Genomic DNA, 20,053 nt, shown 5'->3' with positions numbered 1-20,053 from the left:
GACCCAGGGATCAAACGCACATCTCCTGCATCGGCAGGCAGATTCTTTACCACTGAGCCGCCAGGAAGCCCCTACTCAACAAATAGACCTGCCTATATACAAAAGGTACATGGTTATTTATTTCAGCATGGCTTACAGTACCGAGTGATTAGAAACAACTCAGGCATCCATGAAGAGAGGGCTGATGAAATAAATGATGCTGCATCCATTTAACAGAATCCTGTGCGTCATCCAACAGGCTTTCAGTGGACTGTGGCCAGCTCTCTTAGAGGCAGTACAGCAGAGTGGGTAAGTCCCTGGACTCTGAGGATAACCAGCTGGCTTGGAAACCCAACTATGTCACTTACTGGCTATGTGCCCTTGAGCAATTTAGTTACCTTCTGTACTGCCTCTCTCTGCAAAATACTGCCTTCGTTTCCTTAATAGTAAAAATATAGTGTGTCCCTTACATATGAATTTTCAAAGATTCGAATGTGCATCTTATTCCAGCAAGGAACTAGAACTTGTGCCATCAGCGTCAGGTGTGAGTGAAAGTGCAGCTTGCTGTCCATCTCTTATGGCTGACAATCCTTCAGCTCTACCATCTACCACGTTCCCTCCTTCCTCCAGTCAGTATCTCTTGTTGCCTAGTCCCTCGATGACAGCCCCTGTATGCTAACTGTTGTACTGTACTACTGGACTTTTTTAAAAATATATTTATTTATTTGGCTGTGTTGGGTCTTAGTTGAAGTACACAGGATCTTTAATTGCAGTGTATGAGATCTTTTTAGTTGGCAGCATACGGGATCTAGCTGTTCCTCCATCAGGGAAGTCCCCATACTTTTCAAAGTACTGTTTTGTAAGATTTTAAGTGTTTTATTTTTGTATTTGTTTTTATGCCTTATTTGTGTGAAAAATGTTATAAACCTATTACAGTACTATATAACCAATCATATAGCCGAAAGCAAAAAAGAACTGAAGAGCCTCTTGATGAAAGTGAACGAGTTGGCTTAAAACTCAACATTCAAAAAACTAAGATCATGGCATCCAGTCTCATCACTTCATGGCAAATAGATGGGGAAACAGTGGAAACAGAGACTTTATTTGGGGGGGCTCCAAAATCACTGAAGACGGTGACTGCAGCCATGAAATTAAAAGATGCTTGCTCCTTGGAAGAAAAGCTATGACCAACCTAGACAGTGTATTAAAAAGCAGAGACATTACTTTGCTGACGAAGGTCCGTCTAGTCAAAGCTATAATTTTTCCAGTAGTCATGTATGGATGTGAGAGTTGGACTATAAAGAAAGCTGAGCGCCAAAGAATTGATGCTTTTGAACTGTGGTGTTGGAGAAGACTCTTGAGAGTCCCTTGGACTGCAAGGAGATCCAACTGGTAGTTCTAAAGGAAAAGTGAAAGTCGCTCAGTTGTGTCTAACTCTTTGCGACCCCATGGACTATACAGTCCAAGAAATTCTCCAGGCCAGAATACTGGAATGGGTAGCCTTTGCCTTCTCCAGGGGATTTTCCCAACCCAGGGATCAAACCCAGGTCTCCTGCATTGCAGGTGAATTCTTTACGAGCTGAGCCACAAGGGAAGCAGCCCTGAATATTCATTAGAACTGATGCTGAAGCGGAAGCTCCAATACTTTGGCCACCTGATACGAAGAGCTGACTCACTGGAAAAGACCCTGACTCGGGCAGCGATTGAAAGCAGCAGGAGAAGGGGACGGCAGAGGATGAGATGGTTGGATGGCATCACCGACTCGATGGACATGGGTTTGAGCAAGCTTGGGGAATTGGTGATGGACAGGGAAGCCTGGAGTGCTGCAGTCCATGGGGTCACAAAGAATCCCACACAACTGAGTGACTGAACTGAACTGATGGCCAGTCATGTTAGTTGAGTACCTAGGCTAACTTTGTTGGGCTACGAACAAATTGGACCTAGGAACACACTCTCCAAATGGAACTCATTTTGGATGTAGGTGACTTACCATAGAGCTAATAATAATAATACCTGTCCCCTAATGTTATTATGAAGAGTAAATAAGTTAACGTTTGTAAGACCAGTAGTACCTGACCACCATGCTATCAAGGTACAGAACAGTGTCTGTTAATTAAGTGAAGTCGCTCAGTCATGTCCAACTCTTTGCAACCCCACGGACTGTAGTCTGCCAGGCCCCTCCATCCATGGGATTTCCCAGGCAAGAATACTGGAGTGGGTTGCCATTTCCTTCTCCAGGGAATCTTCTTGACTCAAGGATGAAACCCAAGTCTCCCATAGTGCAGGCAGACTCTTTACCATCTAAGCCACCAGAGAATTACATGCTACCTTTTGTGTGTGAATATATATTGTTGTTGTTCAGTCGCTCAGTCATGTCCAACTCTTTGAGACCCCATGGACTGCAGCACACCAGGCTTTCCTGTCCACTATCTCCCCGAGTTTGCTCAAATTCATGTCCATTGAGTCAATGATGCCATCCAACCACCTCATCCTCTGTCATCCCCTTCTCATGCCCTCAATTTTTCCCAAATCAGGGTCTTTTCCAATGAGTCATCTCTTCTCATCAGGTGGCCAAAGTATTAGAGCTTCAGCATCAGACTTTCCAATGAATATTCAGGGTTGATTTCCTTTAGGATTGACTGGTTTGATCTCCTTGCTGTCCAAGGGACTCTAAAGAGTCTTTTCCAACACCACAGTTCGAAAAGCATCAGTTCTTCAGTGCTCAGCCTACTTTATGGTCCAACTCTCACATCTGTACATGACTACTGGAAAAAACCATAGCTTTGACTGTACGGACCTAGGTTTGTTATAGCTTTTCTTCCAGGCAGGTATTTGTACAAAGAAACTCTGGAAGGGTATGTAACAAACTTATAACTAGAATTTAGGAAAGCAAATAAGAGCAAGTGTTTTCATTGTAAATGTTCTTATATGATTTTGATTTTTTAAACATATAAGTGAATAAATACATACTTGAAAGAGTTAAAAAATAAAGAAGATATTTTATGGAAGCCAAAACATAGGTGATGATAGGCATTGCCTGAAACAGACTTAAAAAGATGGGAACATTTCCCTTTGGAAGGACAAAGATGACACTATGTATGATCAAACTACAAAATTATGAACTTGTATGAGCAGGAACAAGGGGAATCCCTCTTTCACAAAAGAAATATGCACAGGTGTTTCATGCTCAATAAAATAACCATATTTATTTCATTTTTAATTATTAACTTTCTAAAATAACACTTTTCCTACAAAGAACTCAGAACTTACAGTTTATAACAACAAACTTTCTTAACACTCGTTGTGCTTCTCAGAGGGCGGAGGGAGGGAATATGAGGTAGACAGAACGGTAAAAAGAAGCAGGGGTCGCTGCAGATCTGGACACAGGCAACAAGAGTGAGGCCAACAGGTCACTGGAGGGCCTGTTACCCAGGGAGGGGGCCAGGAGGAAGCACCCATTTCTGTGACCTCTGGTTTGGGAATGAGGTTCAGTGGCACACTCATGGGAGATTCCCTTCCAAGGCTTCCTTATAAGGAGCACTGGGGCTATCCACAGTGCTGGTGTTTCCTAAGCAGTGAGGCCTCCTGGGCTCCTAAGTTCCTTGGGCTCTACCATGAGACCGTCACAGACGTCTCATCGCTGGCTGACCAATAAACAGACAAATGGCCAGTGGGTCCGCAGTTCTTCAACAAACCAGACAAAAGCAACCGCGATGGGTGACAAGGAGAGGAGGAGCAGAAGGGTCTTCTTTGCATCTGCCCCGGTGGGATTCATGTTTTCTCAGAGGGTCGAAGGAAAGCAGAGCCTGCCGCTTACGTTCCTTCTACATCAAATGGTTGTTCCAGAGAAAGCGCAGCAGCGTGTGAACTCCTCCAAAGAAAACGAAGACGTAGTGAGCCAGGATAGCTCTGCCTTCTTGCTGAAAGTTCTGTTTAAAAAGAGAGCAAGAATGGGAGGGTGAGTTTTTTAAAAAGGCGATAAAATAATCCAAAGTTAGAAATTCAGTATTAATATTAATTCAGTCAGTGCCACAAACTCGCTTCTCGGGCTGCTCCGTGAAGTGTCTGAGTGGAAGAATATCTTGGTCTATTAGTGATGTCCGTACAATCCACACAACCTGGGGAAGTTTTCCTCTGGACATCTTTTCCCATCTTCACCATCACCAAATTGGGCACTCTTTTCCAGGTTGATTAACCTCTTCCTCTGGCTTCCCAGAGCACTTTCTAAGTCCTCCCAAAGAACCAAGGGAGTCTGCTTTGGGGTTGAAGAATGGACTTTAGATGGTGAAGAGGGGGTGAGTGTGAGCATGGTTGGAAGCAAAGACCTCAGCAGGTTTCTGGTGCGTGCTCAGTCGCTTCAGTTGTGTCTGACTCGCGCAGCCCCATGGACTGTAGCCCACTGGCTCCTCTGTCCATGGGATTTTCCTGACAAGAATACTGGAGTGGGTTGCAATATCCCCTCCTCCAGGGGATCTTCCTGACCTAGGGATCAAACCTGCATCTCCTGCATTTCCTACATTGCAGGAAGATTCTTTACCGCTGAGCCACTGGGGAAGCCCATAAGTAAATACCACTGTAACTGGAAACTGTGAAAGAACTTGTTTTTCCCTTTTATAACTGATATCAATTTAAAAATCTGAGCGACTTTGACAGTGGTCCAATGGTTCAGTGATTAAGACTCTGTGCTTCCACTGCAGGGGGCGCAGGTTCAATCCCTACTCAGGGAACTAAGATCCAACATGCCACGTGGCATGGCCAAAAAATTTAAAAACTTTTAATTAAAAAAAGAAAAATTGAATTTCTTTCCAGCAAAGCAGACAAGAAAATGTATAGAGCACTGAGTCAGATGCGCATATATTTAAATTCCAGTTTTGCCACTTAGTTGCTGAGTAACCTTGGATAGGTTATCTAATCTTGCTGAACCTCAAATGCTTCTCCTGAAATACCGACTCCACTAATTCATAGTTATTTGGAAAATTAAATGAGACAAATAAGAGTATCTCAGAGTACCTGAAAGAAAATGTTTAGTAAATGTTCATTTCCCACCTGTCCTTCTAACAAACTTAAGAAACTTCTTATACATTACTGTTAGGGTCCCAGAGAAAACAGATAACACACTCAAATTAGGATAATACAGGGTCGGATGAAGACACTTTACAAAAGTAGAGGGAGGAGGCATAAGGGTGGCGTAACAGCAGAGGCATTGCCACTCCTCGGCCTGTAGGGACAGGGAGGGGGCAGCTTCTAGGACCCAGGATAGAATCTATGGAGAAAAATTTCAAAGGCACATTTAAGATCCTAAAAGCATAGAAAGACTGTTTTAAAACATACTTTATAGCTAGGAAAATTACATGCCCCAGATTAAAAAAAACAGGTCCTTGAACCAAAACCCCTCAAAACTAGATGGCAAAATAGGTTGAGAATCAAGGCCTATTTGAAAACACCAAACACTTGCTTAAGTGAAAAGAATAAGAAGTCAAGCTATGTGATAGCTTGAGGACAATCAATTCAGCAGATAAAAATGCACCTTGGTGAGCTCCTTGCCAGGGAGTTCCAAGAGCAAGAATCAAACTTTCTTTAAATACATCAAAAGCAGGAAGGCATCTGGAGAATCAGTGAGACCACTTGATTAAACAAAGTACAAAATGTGAATAAATGATTGCATATGAAAGAAATATACCATGCCAGATTCAAAATTTTGTTGAAGTTACTTGAGTTAAGCCTGGAAGCAGCAGAGTAAAGCCTTTTAGCATTTTAGAGTCAAACTAAGGAGGAATTTTTTAAATTATTTAAAAAATATTCTGTGGTCTATTTGAAGTGCTCTAAATGACAATTTTGTGATACAAGAAAGATTACTTTAAAAGTGTAGGTCAAAGCCAGCTTTGTAAAACATTGCAAGAAAAGCTAGGGCAGGAATAAGTATAGACATAGATCAATGGAATAGAATTGAGAGTCCAGAAATAAACCCCCAATTTATAGTCAGTTGATTTTCGACAAGGGTGCCAAGGCAATTCAGTAGGAAGAGTACTCTGTTCAACAGATGTGCTATGACAACTTAATACCCATATGCAAAAGAATGAAGATGAACTTATAACTCATACCATATATAAAAATTAGCTCCAAATGAGTCAAAGACCTAAATTTAAGAGCTAAAAGTCTAAAGCTTTTGAAAGAAAACATAGGCATAAATCTTCATGATGATTTCTTAGATATGACCCAGAAGCACTAGCAACAAAAGAAAAATAAGTAAGCTGAAATTCATCAAATTTAAAACTTTTGCACTTCAAAGAACACTGTCAAGATGAAAGACAACCTTCAGAATGGGAGAAAACATTTGCAAATAACATATCTGATAAGGGACTTCTATTCAGCATATATAGAGAACTGTGCTGCTGTGCTGTGCTAAGTCGCTTCAGTCACGTGCGCCTCTGTGACCCTATGGGCCATAGGCCTCCAGGCCCCTCTGTCCATGGGATTCTCAGCAAGAGCACTGGAGTGGGTTGCCATGACCTCCTCCAGGGCATCTTCCTGACCCAGGGATCAAACCCACGTCTCTGACGTCTCCTGCATTGGCAACCTCTTTACCATTAGTGCCACTTGGCAGGCCCATATAAAGAGCTCCTGCAACTCAGTAATTAAAAGACAACCCAATTTTAAAATGAAGAATCTGAATAGACATTTCTCCAGAGATTTATACAAATAACCAATAAGCACCTGAAAAGATGCACAACATTAACTATCAGGGAAGTGCAAATCAAACCCACAATATGATTCTACTTCACACCCGCTGGGCTGGCTATAATCAAAGAGGTAGTTAACTGATTTTTGACAAGAATGTGGAAAAACAGGATCCCTCATACCTTGCTGGTGGGCCACAATGTAAAATAGTACAGCCACTTTGGAAAACAGTCTGGAAGTTTCTCAAAAAGTTAAAGTTGTCATATGACTCAGCAATTCCACTCCTACGTATGTTCTCAGAAAAACTGAAAACACTCATCCACACAAAAACCACACAGATGTCCATAGCATCATTATTTATAATAGTCAAAAAGTGGAAACAACCCCAATGTTCATCAGCTGATGAATAAACAAAGTGATATATATACATACAATGGAATATTATTCATCAATAAAATGAAGCATTGATTCATGCTACAACAGGGATGAACCTTGAAAAAAACATTGTGTTAAGTGAGAAAGGGACGACAGAGGATGAGATGGTTGGATGGCATCACTGCCTCAATGGACGTGAGTTTGAGCAAGCTCCGGGAGTTGTGGCCTGGCCTGCTGCAGTCCATGGGGTCGCTGAGTCGGACATGACTGAGCAACTGAACTGAACTGACGTGAAAGAAGTCAGACATAAAGACCACATACTATATTAGTCCCCTTATATGAAATTTCAGAATAGGCAAATACAGAGAAACAGAACGTAGATTGGTGGGGCTGGAAGGAAAACAGGAGGAGAGAAGAAGGGACTACTATTGGGTTTGGAGTGCCTTACTGGGGTGATGAAACTGTTCTAAAATTGATTATGATGACGGCTGTACAACTCTGTGAATAAACATAAAGCCACTTATTATACTGCTTAAATGGATTAATTATATGACGTGAAGTTTCTCAATAAAGTTTTTTTTTTTAAAGAAAAGTTAATTTATTAAGCTGCAGAGGTAAATTTAAGACATAAGTAAACTACAGCTTAAAAGGTAAGGGGAAAAAATCATTACCAAAAAAAAAAAAAAGTTAAGGGAAAGGAAGAAAAGGAAAATGGAAGCGGAGGTGACATAGAGAAGTGACTCCCTGATTGGGTTGAGATAAATGTAAAAAATAGGTGGCTGTGATTTTTCCTACTCTGCTCGCTCCAGAGAAAAAATTAGAAGGAAGCAGGAGTATTCAGAGTGCTGGCTGATACAGAAGCAGAAGAGCTGAACTAAGGACTTGCCTGTAATTCATAAAGCACAGTCATCAGTGAAAACTGCAGAGGAGACTGAAGCATCGGAGGAAGAGTGCTCTGTAATAAATGATACGCGGCCAAGAAGTGTTCAACCCAAATAAGGCCCAAAACAAATTAAGTTGTTGCCTTTGATAACATGTACTGATCATTTTCCATCTAATTATCTCACTCAATGTTCAGAACAGTCGACTGGCTTCATTCTAAATATAAATCAGAACATGGCACTCTTCTACTCTCCCTCTGCAGAAGCTTCTCTTATAAACACTTAGGGTAAAACCCAAAAACCTTTTACCACCACTCCTAAGACAGAGGCCAGCCCCTGGACCTCAACTTCTTATAATAATCAGGAGAAACAAAGAAATCAGGGAGAGCTGGGCTTAGAGCAGAACCTGGGTTGGTTCAAGGAGGATAACCACAATCTAAGTCAAAGGTTCTCCTCCATGATGGAGCATTACATTCACTTGGACTCATCTCTCAAGGTGGGGCCCAGCATCTGTAGTTCTTAAAACTCCACAGGTGATTCTCACATGCATCCTAGTTTGAGAGTGTGAAGCAAAGTTTCTCACATTTATAACTCAGATCCCCGAGGGTGTGTGCAAAATGGTAAATTCTGATGCCAGAGCTGTGGGCTGGGGTTCAAGATTTTGCACATCTGGTCAGCTGCCAAATAATGCTGATGCCGCTGGTCTGTGGACCAGTTTTTTGCGAGGCAAATGTGAGATCAAATACTGGCATTGGCTCAGGTTCTCAATTTTCAGACCTAATGCTTGGTAATCTGGACATTATTAATCCATGTGTTCTGCTAATTCCTGGGCATTCCAGCTACTTGGCAGCCATTGTTCTGTTTGCTCTTTCCAGCTAGGCCCTTGCTGGGGAAATTTAAGTCTCACCTCTTGCACCATTCTCTGCTCAATGCTGTCCCCAATGTTTCTCAGCCGCACGGCCAACTTGTGAATAATTTCCTCCTGGTGATGGTTCTGGCCAATACTATCCTCCTTGGGCTGAGAAGGTGGATTGTGATCTACATTGATAGAAAAGAGTTCAAAGAGATAACTGCATTAACTATCACTCACCACTAGTCACTTAAAACTGTCTTAGACAACAAGAGGAATGAAATCCCATCATCATAGTGATTATTGAAAGCAAAGCCTTGCACTGGAATAAATAGCTCTGTCCAGTAGAAATATAATTCAAGCTATATATAAATTTAAATTTTTCTAGTGGTAAAATCAAGTAAAAAATAATTTTAGTAATGTATTTTACTTAAGACAGTATATCCAAAGTTCATTTCAAGTCAGTTGCTCAGTCGTGTCCAACTCTTTGCAATCCCATGAACTGCAGCACGCCAGGCCTCCCCGTCCATCACCAACTCCCGGAGTCCACCCAAACCCATGTCCATTGAGTCGGTGATGCCATCCAACCATCTCATCCTCTGTCGTCCCCTTCTCCTCCTGCCCTCAATCTTTCCCAGCATCAGGGTCTCTTCAGATGAGTCAGCTCTTCGCTGACTCATGTCAGCCAAAGTATTGGAGTTGCAGCTTCAACATCAGTCCTTCCAATGAACACCCAGGACTGGTCTCCTTTAGAATGGACTGGTTGGGTCCAAGGGACTCTCAAGAGTCTTCTCCAACACCACAGTTCAAAAGCATCAATTCTTCAGCGCTCAGCTTTCTTTATAGTCCAACTCTCACATCCAAAGTATCATAACATATAATCAATATAAAATTATTAGTGGTATGTTTTGCACTTTTTTATTTAAGCTTTCAAACTCCAGTGTTTATTTTATACTTACAACACATCTCAATCCAGATATTAACTAATTTCATTGGAAAACCTTGTATTTTATTTCATGAAGTGTTGATTTGTATTTAGATTTCATGAATTTTACAATTAAAAAGTAAATTCATATATCCAAGTTGTTCCACACATACCTAAAACTTTTCCAACAACTAAAGCAAGTATCAGTTTTTTAAACTTAATTAAAATTAAATAAAACTTAAAATTCAGTTCCTCAATTGCACTGGCCACATTTCAAGTGCTCTATTATATTCCAATACTGAATGTTTAATATCCAAAAGGAAAAATTATCTCACTTTATGCTGAAAATTGTGTGGATATATACATATCCACATAGAATTCTGAAAATAAAACTGTCATGTAAATGACCTAGTGGGGAATTTGGAAAAATCTCATTGTTAATCTTTTCAAAAGAATAACTCCTTCATAAAGCAAATAACAAGCCTGAATGTATTGGGACTTTAAAAAAATGTTGTATCAACATACAAAATGTTCTTTCCGTTGCACTTAGGAAAACTTTTAAGCAAACAGGACTTTAAGGTTTTGTAAGTGCTTTTCCACTGCCAGCTATAATGTGAATATTTTATTGTCTCAGATGGTGGTCATCTTTTTATAATCTTGATTTTATTCAATAAAAAAGAGAGAGCTAGGGCCTTCTGGTTTAAGACTGAGCACAAGCATTGACCTTTCCGTTTCTCCTAGTCCCTCCCAAGACCCCACCAAAATGAAAGTATAAAAAGAGTAAAACTGCAACAGTGAAAAGAATGGGAAGCAGAGTCAACAGCAGATGAGAGATCTATACATGTTTCTAGAAGGCAGAAAGAAGAGAAGACAAGATATAGACAAGTGAGCCAGAAAGAGAAAGTGCCAGGAACCCATGATAGGAAGCCCCTTCACTCACCAGGACCCGGAAGCTGGGAAAGGGGAACATGCTGTTGACTAGAATTCTGAGGAGGATCTACTGTCCCACTTGGTACCCTTGGCAACCCCAGCCCACTGGACCCTTCAGATTTCAGGTGAAAAATCCAGACCACTCTTCCCTAACACGAGAACAAATCTTGTGGAGAGAGCTAAAACTTCTTTATGAATCTTGGTGCCTCAGGTCAAAGGTCTCTTTGTTCTGACATTTGAGGGATCTGGGGCCAGAACGTCAGCTCCCCTAACTCACCACCCTAAAACTGCCCCAGTTCAGACCCCCTATTTGAGTTTCCATTCAGTGAGGAGCCCTGGGAAGCAGTGAGGCATCGTGCTAAGATTCTGAAGCCAAATCATTTGGGTTCAAATGTAAAATCTATAGATAAAACTGTGTAACCTGGGAAAGTTATTTAATCTCTCTATGCCTTCATTTTTTCAATTGTAAAATGGGAATGGTAATATATTATTTTATCAATTCGAAGATTTTATAATGCCTCCAAAAGAGAATATGTTTTATAGTCTATGGCATGTCATATTCCAACAGCATTGTTTATCTTCTTAGTAGGAAACAAAATTATAGTACATTTTACAATTGATGGAATATTAAACTTAATGAGTGGAGAAGTAAATGGCAACCCACTCCAGCATTCCTGCCTGGAGAATTCCATGGACAGAGGAGCCTGGTGGGATATGGTCCATGGGGTCACAGAGTCAGATACGACTGAGCACACAGCACAAACTTAATAAGATACCATAGTAACTACCTTGTAGAGGGGTTGTTGAAATGATTAAGTGAGTTAATACATTTAACCTGTGCAGGACCATACCTGGAACATGGATAAATGCTATATGAGTGAGTGAAAGTCGCTCAGTCATGTCCGACACAGACCCCATGAACTGTAGCCCACCAGGCTCCTCTGTCCATGGAATTCTCCAGGCCAGAAAACTGAAGTGGGTAGCCTTGCCCCTCTCCAGGGGGGAATCTTCCCAACCCAGAGATTGAACCCAGGTCTCCCGCATTACAGGCGGATTCTTTACCAGCTGAGCCACCAGGGAAGCCCAAGAATACTGGAGTGGGTAGCTTGTCCGTTCTCCAGCGGATCTTCCCAACCAAGGAATAGAACAGGGGTCTCCTGCATTGCAGGCTGATTCTTTACCAACTGAGCTATCAGAGAAGCCCAAATACTATATAAGTGTTAGCTACTGCCACCAACTGGGAAAACAGTCCTCACATAACAGCAGAAAAAACCCACATGAGTTAACTGGTTAGTTTTTTTTTTGTTTTTTTTTAATAACAGAAGATCACAAGGCAACTGAGAAGAACAATAGAATGAAAGAGAAATACCAGATAAACAAACAAAATAGTGATCCTGAAGAAAACAGATGTAATTCAGGAAACAGAAGAGAATGTTTGCAAGTTCTAATGTATAATCTTTAGAGTGATTTAAGAAAATATTACATTTAGCGACTTCCCTGGCGATCCAGTGATTAGGATTCACCTTCCCCAGGGGTTGTGGGTTTGATCCCTGGTCAGGGAGCTAGGATCCCACAGGCCTGTGGCCAAAAAAACAAAACATAAAAACAGAAGCAATATTGTAACAAATTCAATAAAGACTTTAAAAACAAATGGTCCACATCAAAAAAAATCTTTATTAAAAAAAAGAAAGAAAATATTACATTTAGGAAACAAAAGAAAATGCTCTGAAAAAAGATTAAACCTACAACAAAATCTTTCCGTTTTTAAAAATATGATTGCTAAAATTAAAAATACAATTGACCGTCTGAGAAAAGAAAATCACTCATAAAAAAATCAGAATTTTTAAATAGGTGAGATAAGATAGGTGATATACAGAACCAATCTGGAAAGACCAGCACCGGATTAGTAAGAGTCACAGAAAGAAACAGAGGAGGAAAATTGTTAAACAGCATAAGACAGCTTCCCAGCACAAACTTCAGATTAGAACATCTCACCAAGAAAAAAGCCCCACCAAATTCTCAGGACAACAAAAGGGGAAATAAAATCCTCACCTCAGGACCATACTGACATTTCAAAAGATGTCATTTTGGCTAAAGATGCTAAAGATCTCCAAAGAGAAACAAGGGTTAGTTTGATGACTGACTTTCCATCAGTAATGAATTCTAGAATATAATAGAACAATTAATACCCTCAAGAATTTTTTTTTTTTTTGGTCATGCCACTTGCTTTGCAAGATCTTAGTTCCCCGACCAGAGAGGTTGAACCCTGGCCCTTGGCAGTGAAAGCATCGAGTCCTAACCACAACCACCAGGGAATTCCCACCCTCAAGGATTTTATAAAAAATTCTTTTCAACCTAGAAGTTTCTGCCTACCTAATTCTTGATAATTTGTGAGAGGTGAATAAAGACATTTGCTGACATGCAAGGACTCAGGAAGTTGTTCTCCCATAAACAATTTCTTAGGAAGCCTCTTGAGGAGGTTTTGCAGTGAAACTGAGTATGACTAAATCAAGGGGAAAAAAAACAAAATCAGCAAAAGGTGGATCCAACGCTGGGAAGGGGAGTCCCAGGATGACAGGCCCAGATAGTGATGAGATTGGAACAAAAGAACAGCTCTAGAAGCGAGGTCTCCAAGGAAAGGGAGATTTGATCAAAAACATAGCATGACTGAAAATTTGGGAAACTTGATGATATCATAACTACAAATCACGTGAGCAGCGGAGGAGAGGCAGTGAGAAAGTCCAGAAAACAAAGGTAATACAGAAAGTTTATGGTGCAAATGAGAAGCCAATTAAGATGTGGCTTAAGTTTAAAGCTTTCCTTTAAAGCTTTAAGCTTTCCTGATAGCTCAGTTGGTAAATAATCCGCCTGCAATGCAGGAGACCCCAGTTCGATTCCTGGGTCGGGAAGATCTGCTGGAGAAGGAATAGGGTCACAAAGAGTCGGACTCGACTGAGCAACTTTCACTTCCATGACCCACTACTTGTAGATCTGGATTATGTAAACTGTCAATAATCCATCATTTAATGTACAGCATACTGTCTCAAAAACATATGTAACTGTGCTTTGACCTTTAATGGACAGAACATTTCTCAGAGTTTTCTGAGAGGCTATTCTGGGGTTATAATCTTCAATTTGGCTCAAAAGAAAATTTCCATTTCTTTCTTAGACCAACTGATCAACTGTCTTTGTTGGCACTCAGCCTGATTTGAGCAATCACAGCTTTAATCCACTATTTCATTACTTGGAGATGTTTATTCTCAGGGAAAATCACTTCAGTACCTATGAATTTGATTGGTGGTAGTGACCACTCCTGAATCCCAGAGCCTTAAGAGAATGTGAAGAGTATTTGCATAACCTTACCTTTGTAACATAACAAGTGGAGAGGAGAAAGGGCAACTGAGTGGGGAGACCTTCCAAATGAGTATCATCAACTTCAAAATGGGTTTAGGGCCAGCCCTACCTGTGCCAGTCAAAAGCATGATGATTTGCAACTATCATTTTAACTGACTGTCCCCTGGGAAGTACAAAATCTAGTATCTGCAGTATGAAGACGGAATACAGGTTGGGTAAGTTCCAGTAATGGACACTGGGAGAAATGGAGCTGTAAGAATGCTAATAAGCCTTGGGTATTTCAGCTGGGTAGACAAAGGGGCAGAGAAGGAAGGACCTAGAGATAGGACACGACAGAAGATTGTGCTCAAAGCAAGAAGTGTGTTTTGTATTCTGGAACTCAGCATAACAACTATTTGTATTTCATGCATGTCTGAATAATTACTGGCGAAACACTTGCAGCATGGCAAATGCGTGTGTGCTCAGTCATGTCCAACTCTTTTTGACCCCATGGACTGTAACCTGCTAGGCTCCTCTGTCCATGGGATCTTCCAGGTGTGGATACTGGAGTGGGTTGCCATTTCCTCCTCCAGGGATCTTCCTGACCCAGGGATCAAACCCACGTCTCTTGAGTTTCCTGCATTGGCAGGTGTGTTCTTTACCACTAGCGCCATCTGGGAAGCCCAAAATAACAGAGATGATACTGCATATTAGATGTGTGTATCAGCGTACTTACCTACTGGATACACATTGTCTATGTCAGTAATTATGGGTTACCGTTACTCCCTAAGAACTTAGAATTAAAAGAAAAAAGTATTTTCTGAGAACTTAGAGGCAAGATCAGTGTATGTTTAGTGGAAATGGATGAGATGAGCAGTCATCAGAAGGGGAGAGGCTACTAGCTCTCCCTTGCCCAAGCCATTCCCTCTGCCTGCAACTTGCACCCTCCTTAACCCGCTCAGGCCTCAGTCCAGGGTTACATCTCCAGGGAAGCCTTCTCTAACCTCCCTCCTAGGTCAAAGCCCCATTATAGCATCTGGACCTCTTAGCACCCTATCACATTACATTTAACATTGGTATATGTGATTGACTGCTGTCTGCCTTCTTTACCTGACCACCAGTGCCAGGAAGGAAGGGGCTGTTGCTGTTTTTGTTCACCATTGTCAGCCGAGTATGTAATGCAGTGCCTAAAATATAGTTGGCCCTAGTATTTTTTTTTAATGAATAAAGTCAATGTGTCCATCTAGAGGAGGAAAGAGACAGATGGTGAGCCTTAGGAGCACAAAAAAAAAAAAAAAAGAAGCAAAAATCAGCGTCCAAGGGACTTTCCTGGTGGTCCAGTGGTTAAGAATCTGTCTGCCAGTGCAGGGGTCGAGGGTTGGTCCCTGGTCTGGGAACTAAGATCCAACATGCCATGGAGCAACTAAGCCCATGCACCACAACTACTGAGCCCTTGTGCCCTAGAGCCCATGCTTGGCAACAAGAAGCAGGCACTGCGACTGGAAACCCATGCACCACAACTAGAGAGTAAAATCTAGAGAGTAAAATATATATATATATATATATATATATATATATATATATATATATATATAAAATGAACACCCAAGTGTTACAGGAAGGGGACCCTGGAGGGCCCCCCTTTCTGCAATACAAGCACTCTCAGAAGCAGAAAGAAGCTGAAAACTGGACCCTCTTCCGACTTCTACAATTAATATATCCCATTTACACTACCTATGTATCTATGAGTGTCTCTGTGTTAGTTGCTCAGTTGTGTCCGACTCTTTGTGACCCCATGGACTTTAGATCACCAGGTTCTTCTGTCCATGGTATTCTCCAGGCAAGAATACTGAAGTGGGTTGCCATTCCCTTCTCTGACCCAGAGGTTGAACCTGGGTCTCTTTCATTGCTGACATATTCTTTTTCAGCCACACCCCACACCTTGTGAGATCTCAGTTCTCTGACAAGGGACTGAACCCCGGCTTCTTGCATTGGGAAGTGCAGAGTCCTGTACAGAAGTACAGAGTCCAGATGCCAGGAAATTTTTCTGTGTGTGTGTATATATATCTCTGCCCTTTCCTATCAATAAAGAAGGAAATGGCAACCCACTCCAGTATTCTTGCCTGGAAAATCCCATGGACAGGGGAGCCCGGCCAGCTGTAGTCCACAGGTCACAAACAGTCGGACATGACTGAGCACACACACTTTTCCTAGCAATACTTTTTACATTTTTAGAGGTGGACAGGGCCTCTTTCCCCTTTTAATCATTTTTGTTTTCCCAAGAGTGTCTAATTTATCTTAAACGACGTATCAGGACGGTTGCTCTGGACTTCTCCAAATCCTACCCACCTCCTCAACTTTTCTAAGTGTCTTTTAGTTCTACATGGGCTTCCCAGGTGGTGCTAGTGATAAAGAATCCTGACAATGCAGGAGACCCAAGAGATGCAGGTTCAATCCCTGGGCTGGGAAGATCCCCTAGAGGAGGAAATGGCAACCTACCTATTCCAGTATTATTGCCTGGAAAAACCCCATGGACAGAGGAGCATGGTGGGTTATAGTCGGGGTCGCAAAGAGTTGGACACGACTGAGCACAGGTGTATGTGCGTGCACACACACACACATTCTCCATACAAATACTATGGGTTCCTCCCCACCCCAGCACCAAACAGATATGTTCATATGGCTAGTGTTCAGTTCAGTTGCTCAGTCGTGTCTAGCTCTTTGCGACCCTATGGACTGCAGCATGGCCAGGCTTCCCTGTCCATCACCAACTCCTGGAGCTTGCCCAAACTCATGTCCATCGAGTCGATGATGCCATCCAACCATCGCATCCTCTCTCGTCCCCTTCTCCTCCTGCCTTCAATCTTTCCCAGCATCAGGGTCTTTTCCAAGGAATCAGTTCTTCGCATCAGGTGGCCAAAGTATTGGAGTTGCAGCATCAGTCCTTCCAATGACTATTCAGGACTGATTTCCTTTAGGATTGACTGGTTTGATCTCCTTGCAATCCAAGGGACTCTCAAAGAGTTTTCTCCAACACCACAGTTCAAAAGCATCAAATCTTCAGTGCTCAGCTTTCTTTATAGTCCAACTCTCACATCCATACCGTAGCTTTGACTAGACAGACCTTTGTCAGAAAAATAACATCTCTGCTTTTTGATATGCTGTCTAGGTTGGTCATAGCTTTTCTTCCAAGGAGCAAGCGTCTTTTACTTTCATGGCTGCAGTCACCATCTGCAGTGATTTTGGAGCCCCCCAAAATAAAGTTTCTCACTGTTTCCCCATCTATTTGCCAGGAAGTAATGGGACCAGATGCAATGATCTTAGTTTTCTGAATGTTGAGTTTTAAGCCAGCTTTTTCACTCTCCTCTTTCACTTTCATCAAGAGAATACCCCCAAAGTAACACAGATAAGTTTGGGCTTCAACCAGTCATTTTCCAGCCAACAATGGCTTGTGATTTTCATTTTCAGTCTGTGTTGCACCATGGAACAAAAGCACTAAGAGGAGAAAGGGATCTTCTCAATCAGCTTCTTCATTAACAGTTCGCTGTATCTAATTTATCTAACCTATCTAATCTATCTCTGTCATCCGTCCATCCATCCAATCAGGTTCCCAGCAGGAGGGCTTTCCAGGGTCCTCCACGCGACCAAACACACCTGGATGACCGCGCGTTCAGGGTTCTCCTCAGACACGCTGCCCAGACCCCTTCGGCGGCCGGAAAAACCCTTGGGGCGGGGCTGGCAGTAGAGGTCACGTGAGCGGCTGTGACCAATGGGAAGTGCACACGGCGCGCTGTGCCCGGAGGCGGTCTCCCGCGCAGGGGTGGCGCTCGTTGTTCGCTACTACTACTAAGTCACGTCAGTCGTGTCCGAGTCTGTGCGACCCCAGAGACGGCAGCCCACCAGGCTCCCCGGTCCCTGGGATCCTCCAGGCAAGAACACTGGAGTGGGTTGCCATTTCCTTCTCCAATGCATCAAAGTGAAAAGTGAAAGTGAAGTCGCTCAGGCGTGTCCGACTCTTAGCAACCCCATGGACTGCGGAGCCTACCAGGCTCCTCCGTCCATGGGATTTTCCAGGCGAACTTGTTCGCTACCTGCTTCAAATCCGATTGCGAGGGAGGGAGAACAGGTATCCGGGGTACACCACCGGGCCCCTCCAGTGACCCTGGCTTTAGCGTTCTCGACGTCATAAATAACTCAGTGGCCCTCACACTGCCCCCTTCAGTCTGCGCATCCCCATTCCTTCAGCGATAAAAGGGGAGAAACACGATGCTTCTTGCTGAGCCTGTGAGGGAAGGAAAGGGGAGTGGGGGTGGGGCGCGGCTTCTGGCCGACACCGCCTCTGACTGAGCGGTAACCGGCGGCCGTGGCATGCACTGTTGGCGCACCAGACAAAAATGCCAGACACAGATTTTACATACGCAGTAAAATGAGAACTCTATGCAAAAAAAATATGCAGATTAGGCTGTTGGCTGTCACTCTTAGTAGCATTAGTAATTCTTCACCCTTCTGCTTTTTTTGAGGTGAAACTAATTAGGAAAGCTTTTGGGGTAAATGTGGCAACCGCCCACAGTGCACCTCAGTTTCATAAGGATCGGTGAGGATTAAGTAATATCAGTTCAGTTCAGTCGCTCAGTCGTGTCCGACTCTTTGCGACCCCATAGTGTGAAAACACTGGAAAAGGTTTGCAGTAAAATACAAGTTCTAGAATAGTGCACAGCTTTGTAAATATACTAAAAGCTTCTGAATTGTGTGCTTTAGACGTGTGAACTTTATGGTACGAGTTACATCTCAACTTAGAAAAACGAAATGTACGTTCTATAAGGTAATAATAGGTGACACAGTCTCAGGTTTGGAGATACCATTGTTGACACCTGTCCAGATGAAAATTCAAAATTTTGGTCAACTGAGTTCTTTTTAGAAAATAGATACCATATTTGATGTGGCGGCCAGAGTCTCATTGCTGCTGCTAAGTTGCTTCAGTCATGTCTGACTCTGTGCGACCCCAGAGATGACATCCCACCAGGCTCTCCCGTCCCTGGGATTCTCCAGGCAAGAACACTGGAGTGGGTAGCCATTTCCTCCTCCGATGCATGAAAGTTAACAGTGAAAGTGAAGTCGCTCAGTCGTGTCCGACTCCTAGCGACCCCATGGACTACAGCCTACCAGGCTCCTCCGTCCATGGGATTTTCCAGGCAAGAGTACTGGAGTGGGGTGCCATTGCCTTCTCCAAGAGTCTCATTAGGATGCTTGAAATATCTGCTTTCTTAGTGGCACGTAATTCTTTTACAGTGGAAAATAGTTTGAGATTAATTTAAATCCTTTCAGGTGTCTAGCATGTTTTTAATCTAAAAGTCTAAAACCGCATGCATTTAACTCTAACATTCTTTAATGCTTTTCCAAACACAGCACTTTAATTTTCCAACATTTTGGGACATTTAGGAATCATACATTTTTTAAAAACAAAATTTCAAGTTTATCTTTCCCTCATGTTCTTTCCTATATTGACAATATCAAGAAGGAACCTACACTGAATTTTCCCTACCTTAACAATGCAGACATTTTCAGATCAAGTTTAAAGGTATATTTTTATTAAAAGATGAATTTGATTTATTTTAGTGAATTTGGGATCATCTTAATTAGTTGTCACATCAGTGATTCAGAACTCATAGAAACTAGGAGATTTATACCATGAAGCAAAGTCGGTTTTAGATTTTTACTATGTAAGAACTTCGATGAATAGATTTACACTACTTCTTAATGTTTAAATACTCCAGTGCCCAATTTTATATCTTCAGTACCAGGAAAAATACAAGCTAAATAGAATATTTAACTTAGCTTAATACAAATAATGTCTTACCTGGTTTCCTTGACATGGCTGAAACTGGCTGGGAGCTGACAAGTTCGGTCATGTAAGCACTCTGAAAACTGTATTTCACCCACAGTGATTTGCAACAATTTGTTACATTGGGAGAGGGATTCTGAAGTTCTTTAGGTTCATAAACAATGGCATCATGTTTTTTCTTCTTCATGTTTTTTTCCTGTTAAAAATATTTTCAGAGGATTTCTCCGATTTCTCAGTATATATTTGGTATGATAAATGAA

General features: G+C 42.0%; 1 protein-coding gene across 1 annotated transcript; it reads right to left on the bottom strand.

The window, feature by feature from the left end:
- Nucleotides 1-3,163: 3,163 nt before the first annotated feature.
- PXT1 (peroxisomal testis enriched protein 1) lies at nt 3,164-19,995 on the bottom strand. Its single transcript, XM_025270892.3, has 3 exons — nt 19,809-19,995; nt 8,821-8,951; nt 3,164-3,908 (listed from the first exon to the last, which is right to left on the bottom strand). Exons 1-3 carry the CDS (start codon nt 19,978-19,980, stop codon nt 3,804-3,806), a joined length of 408 nt encoding a protein of 135 aa, XP_025126677.3. The 5' UTR covers nt 19,981-19,995; the 3' UTR covers nt 3,164-3,803.
- Nucleotides 19,996-20,053: the final 58 nt, after the last annotated feature.

This window comes from Bubalus bubalis, chromosome 2 (assembly GCF_019923935.1).
Source record: "Bubalus bubalis isolate 160015118507 breed Murrah chromosome 2, NDDB_SH_1, whole genome shotgun sequence".
Lineage (NCBI taxonomy): Eukaryota > Metazoa > Chordata > Mammalia > Artiodactyla > Bovidae > Bubalus > Bubalus bubalis.
This window is presented reverse-complemented; position numbering and strand designations above follow the sequence as displayed.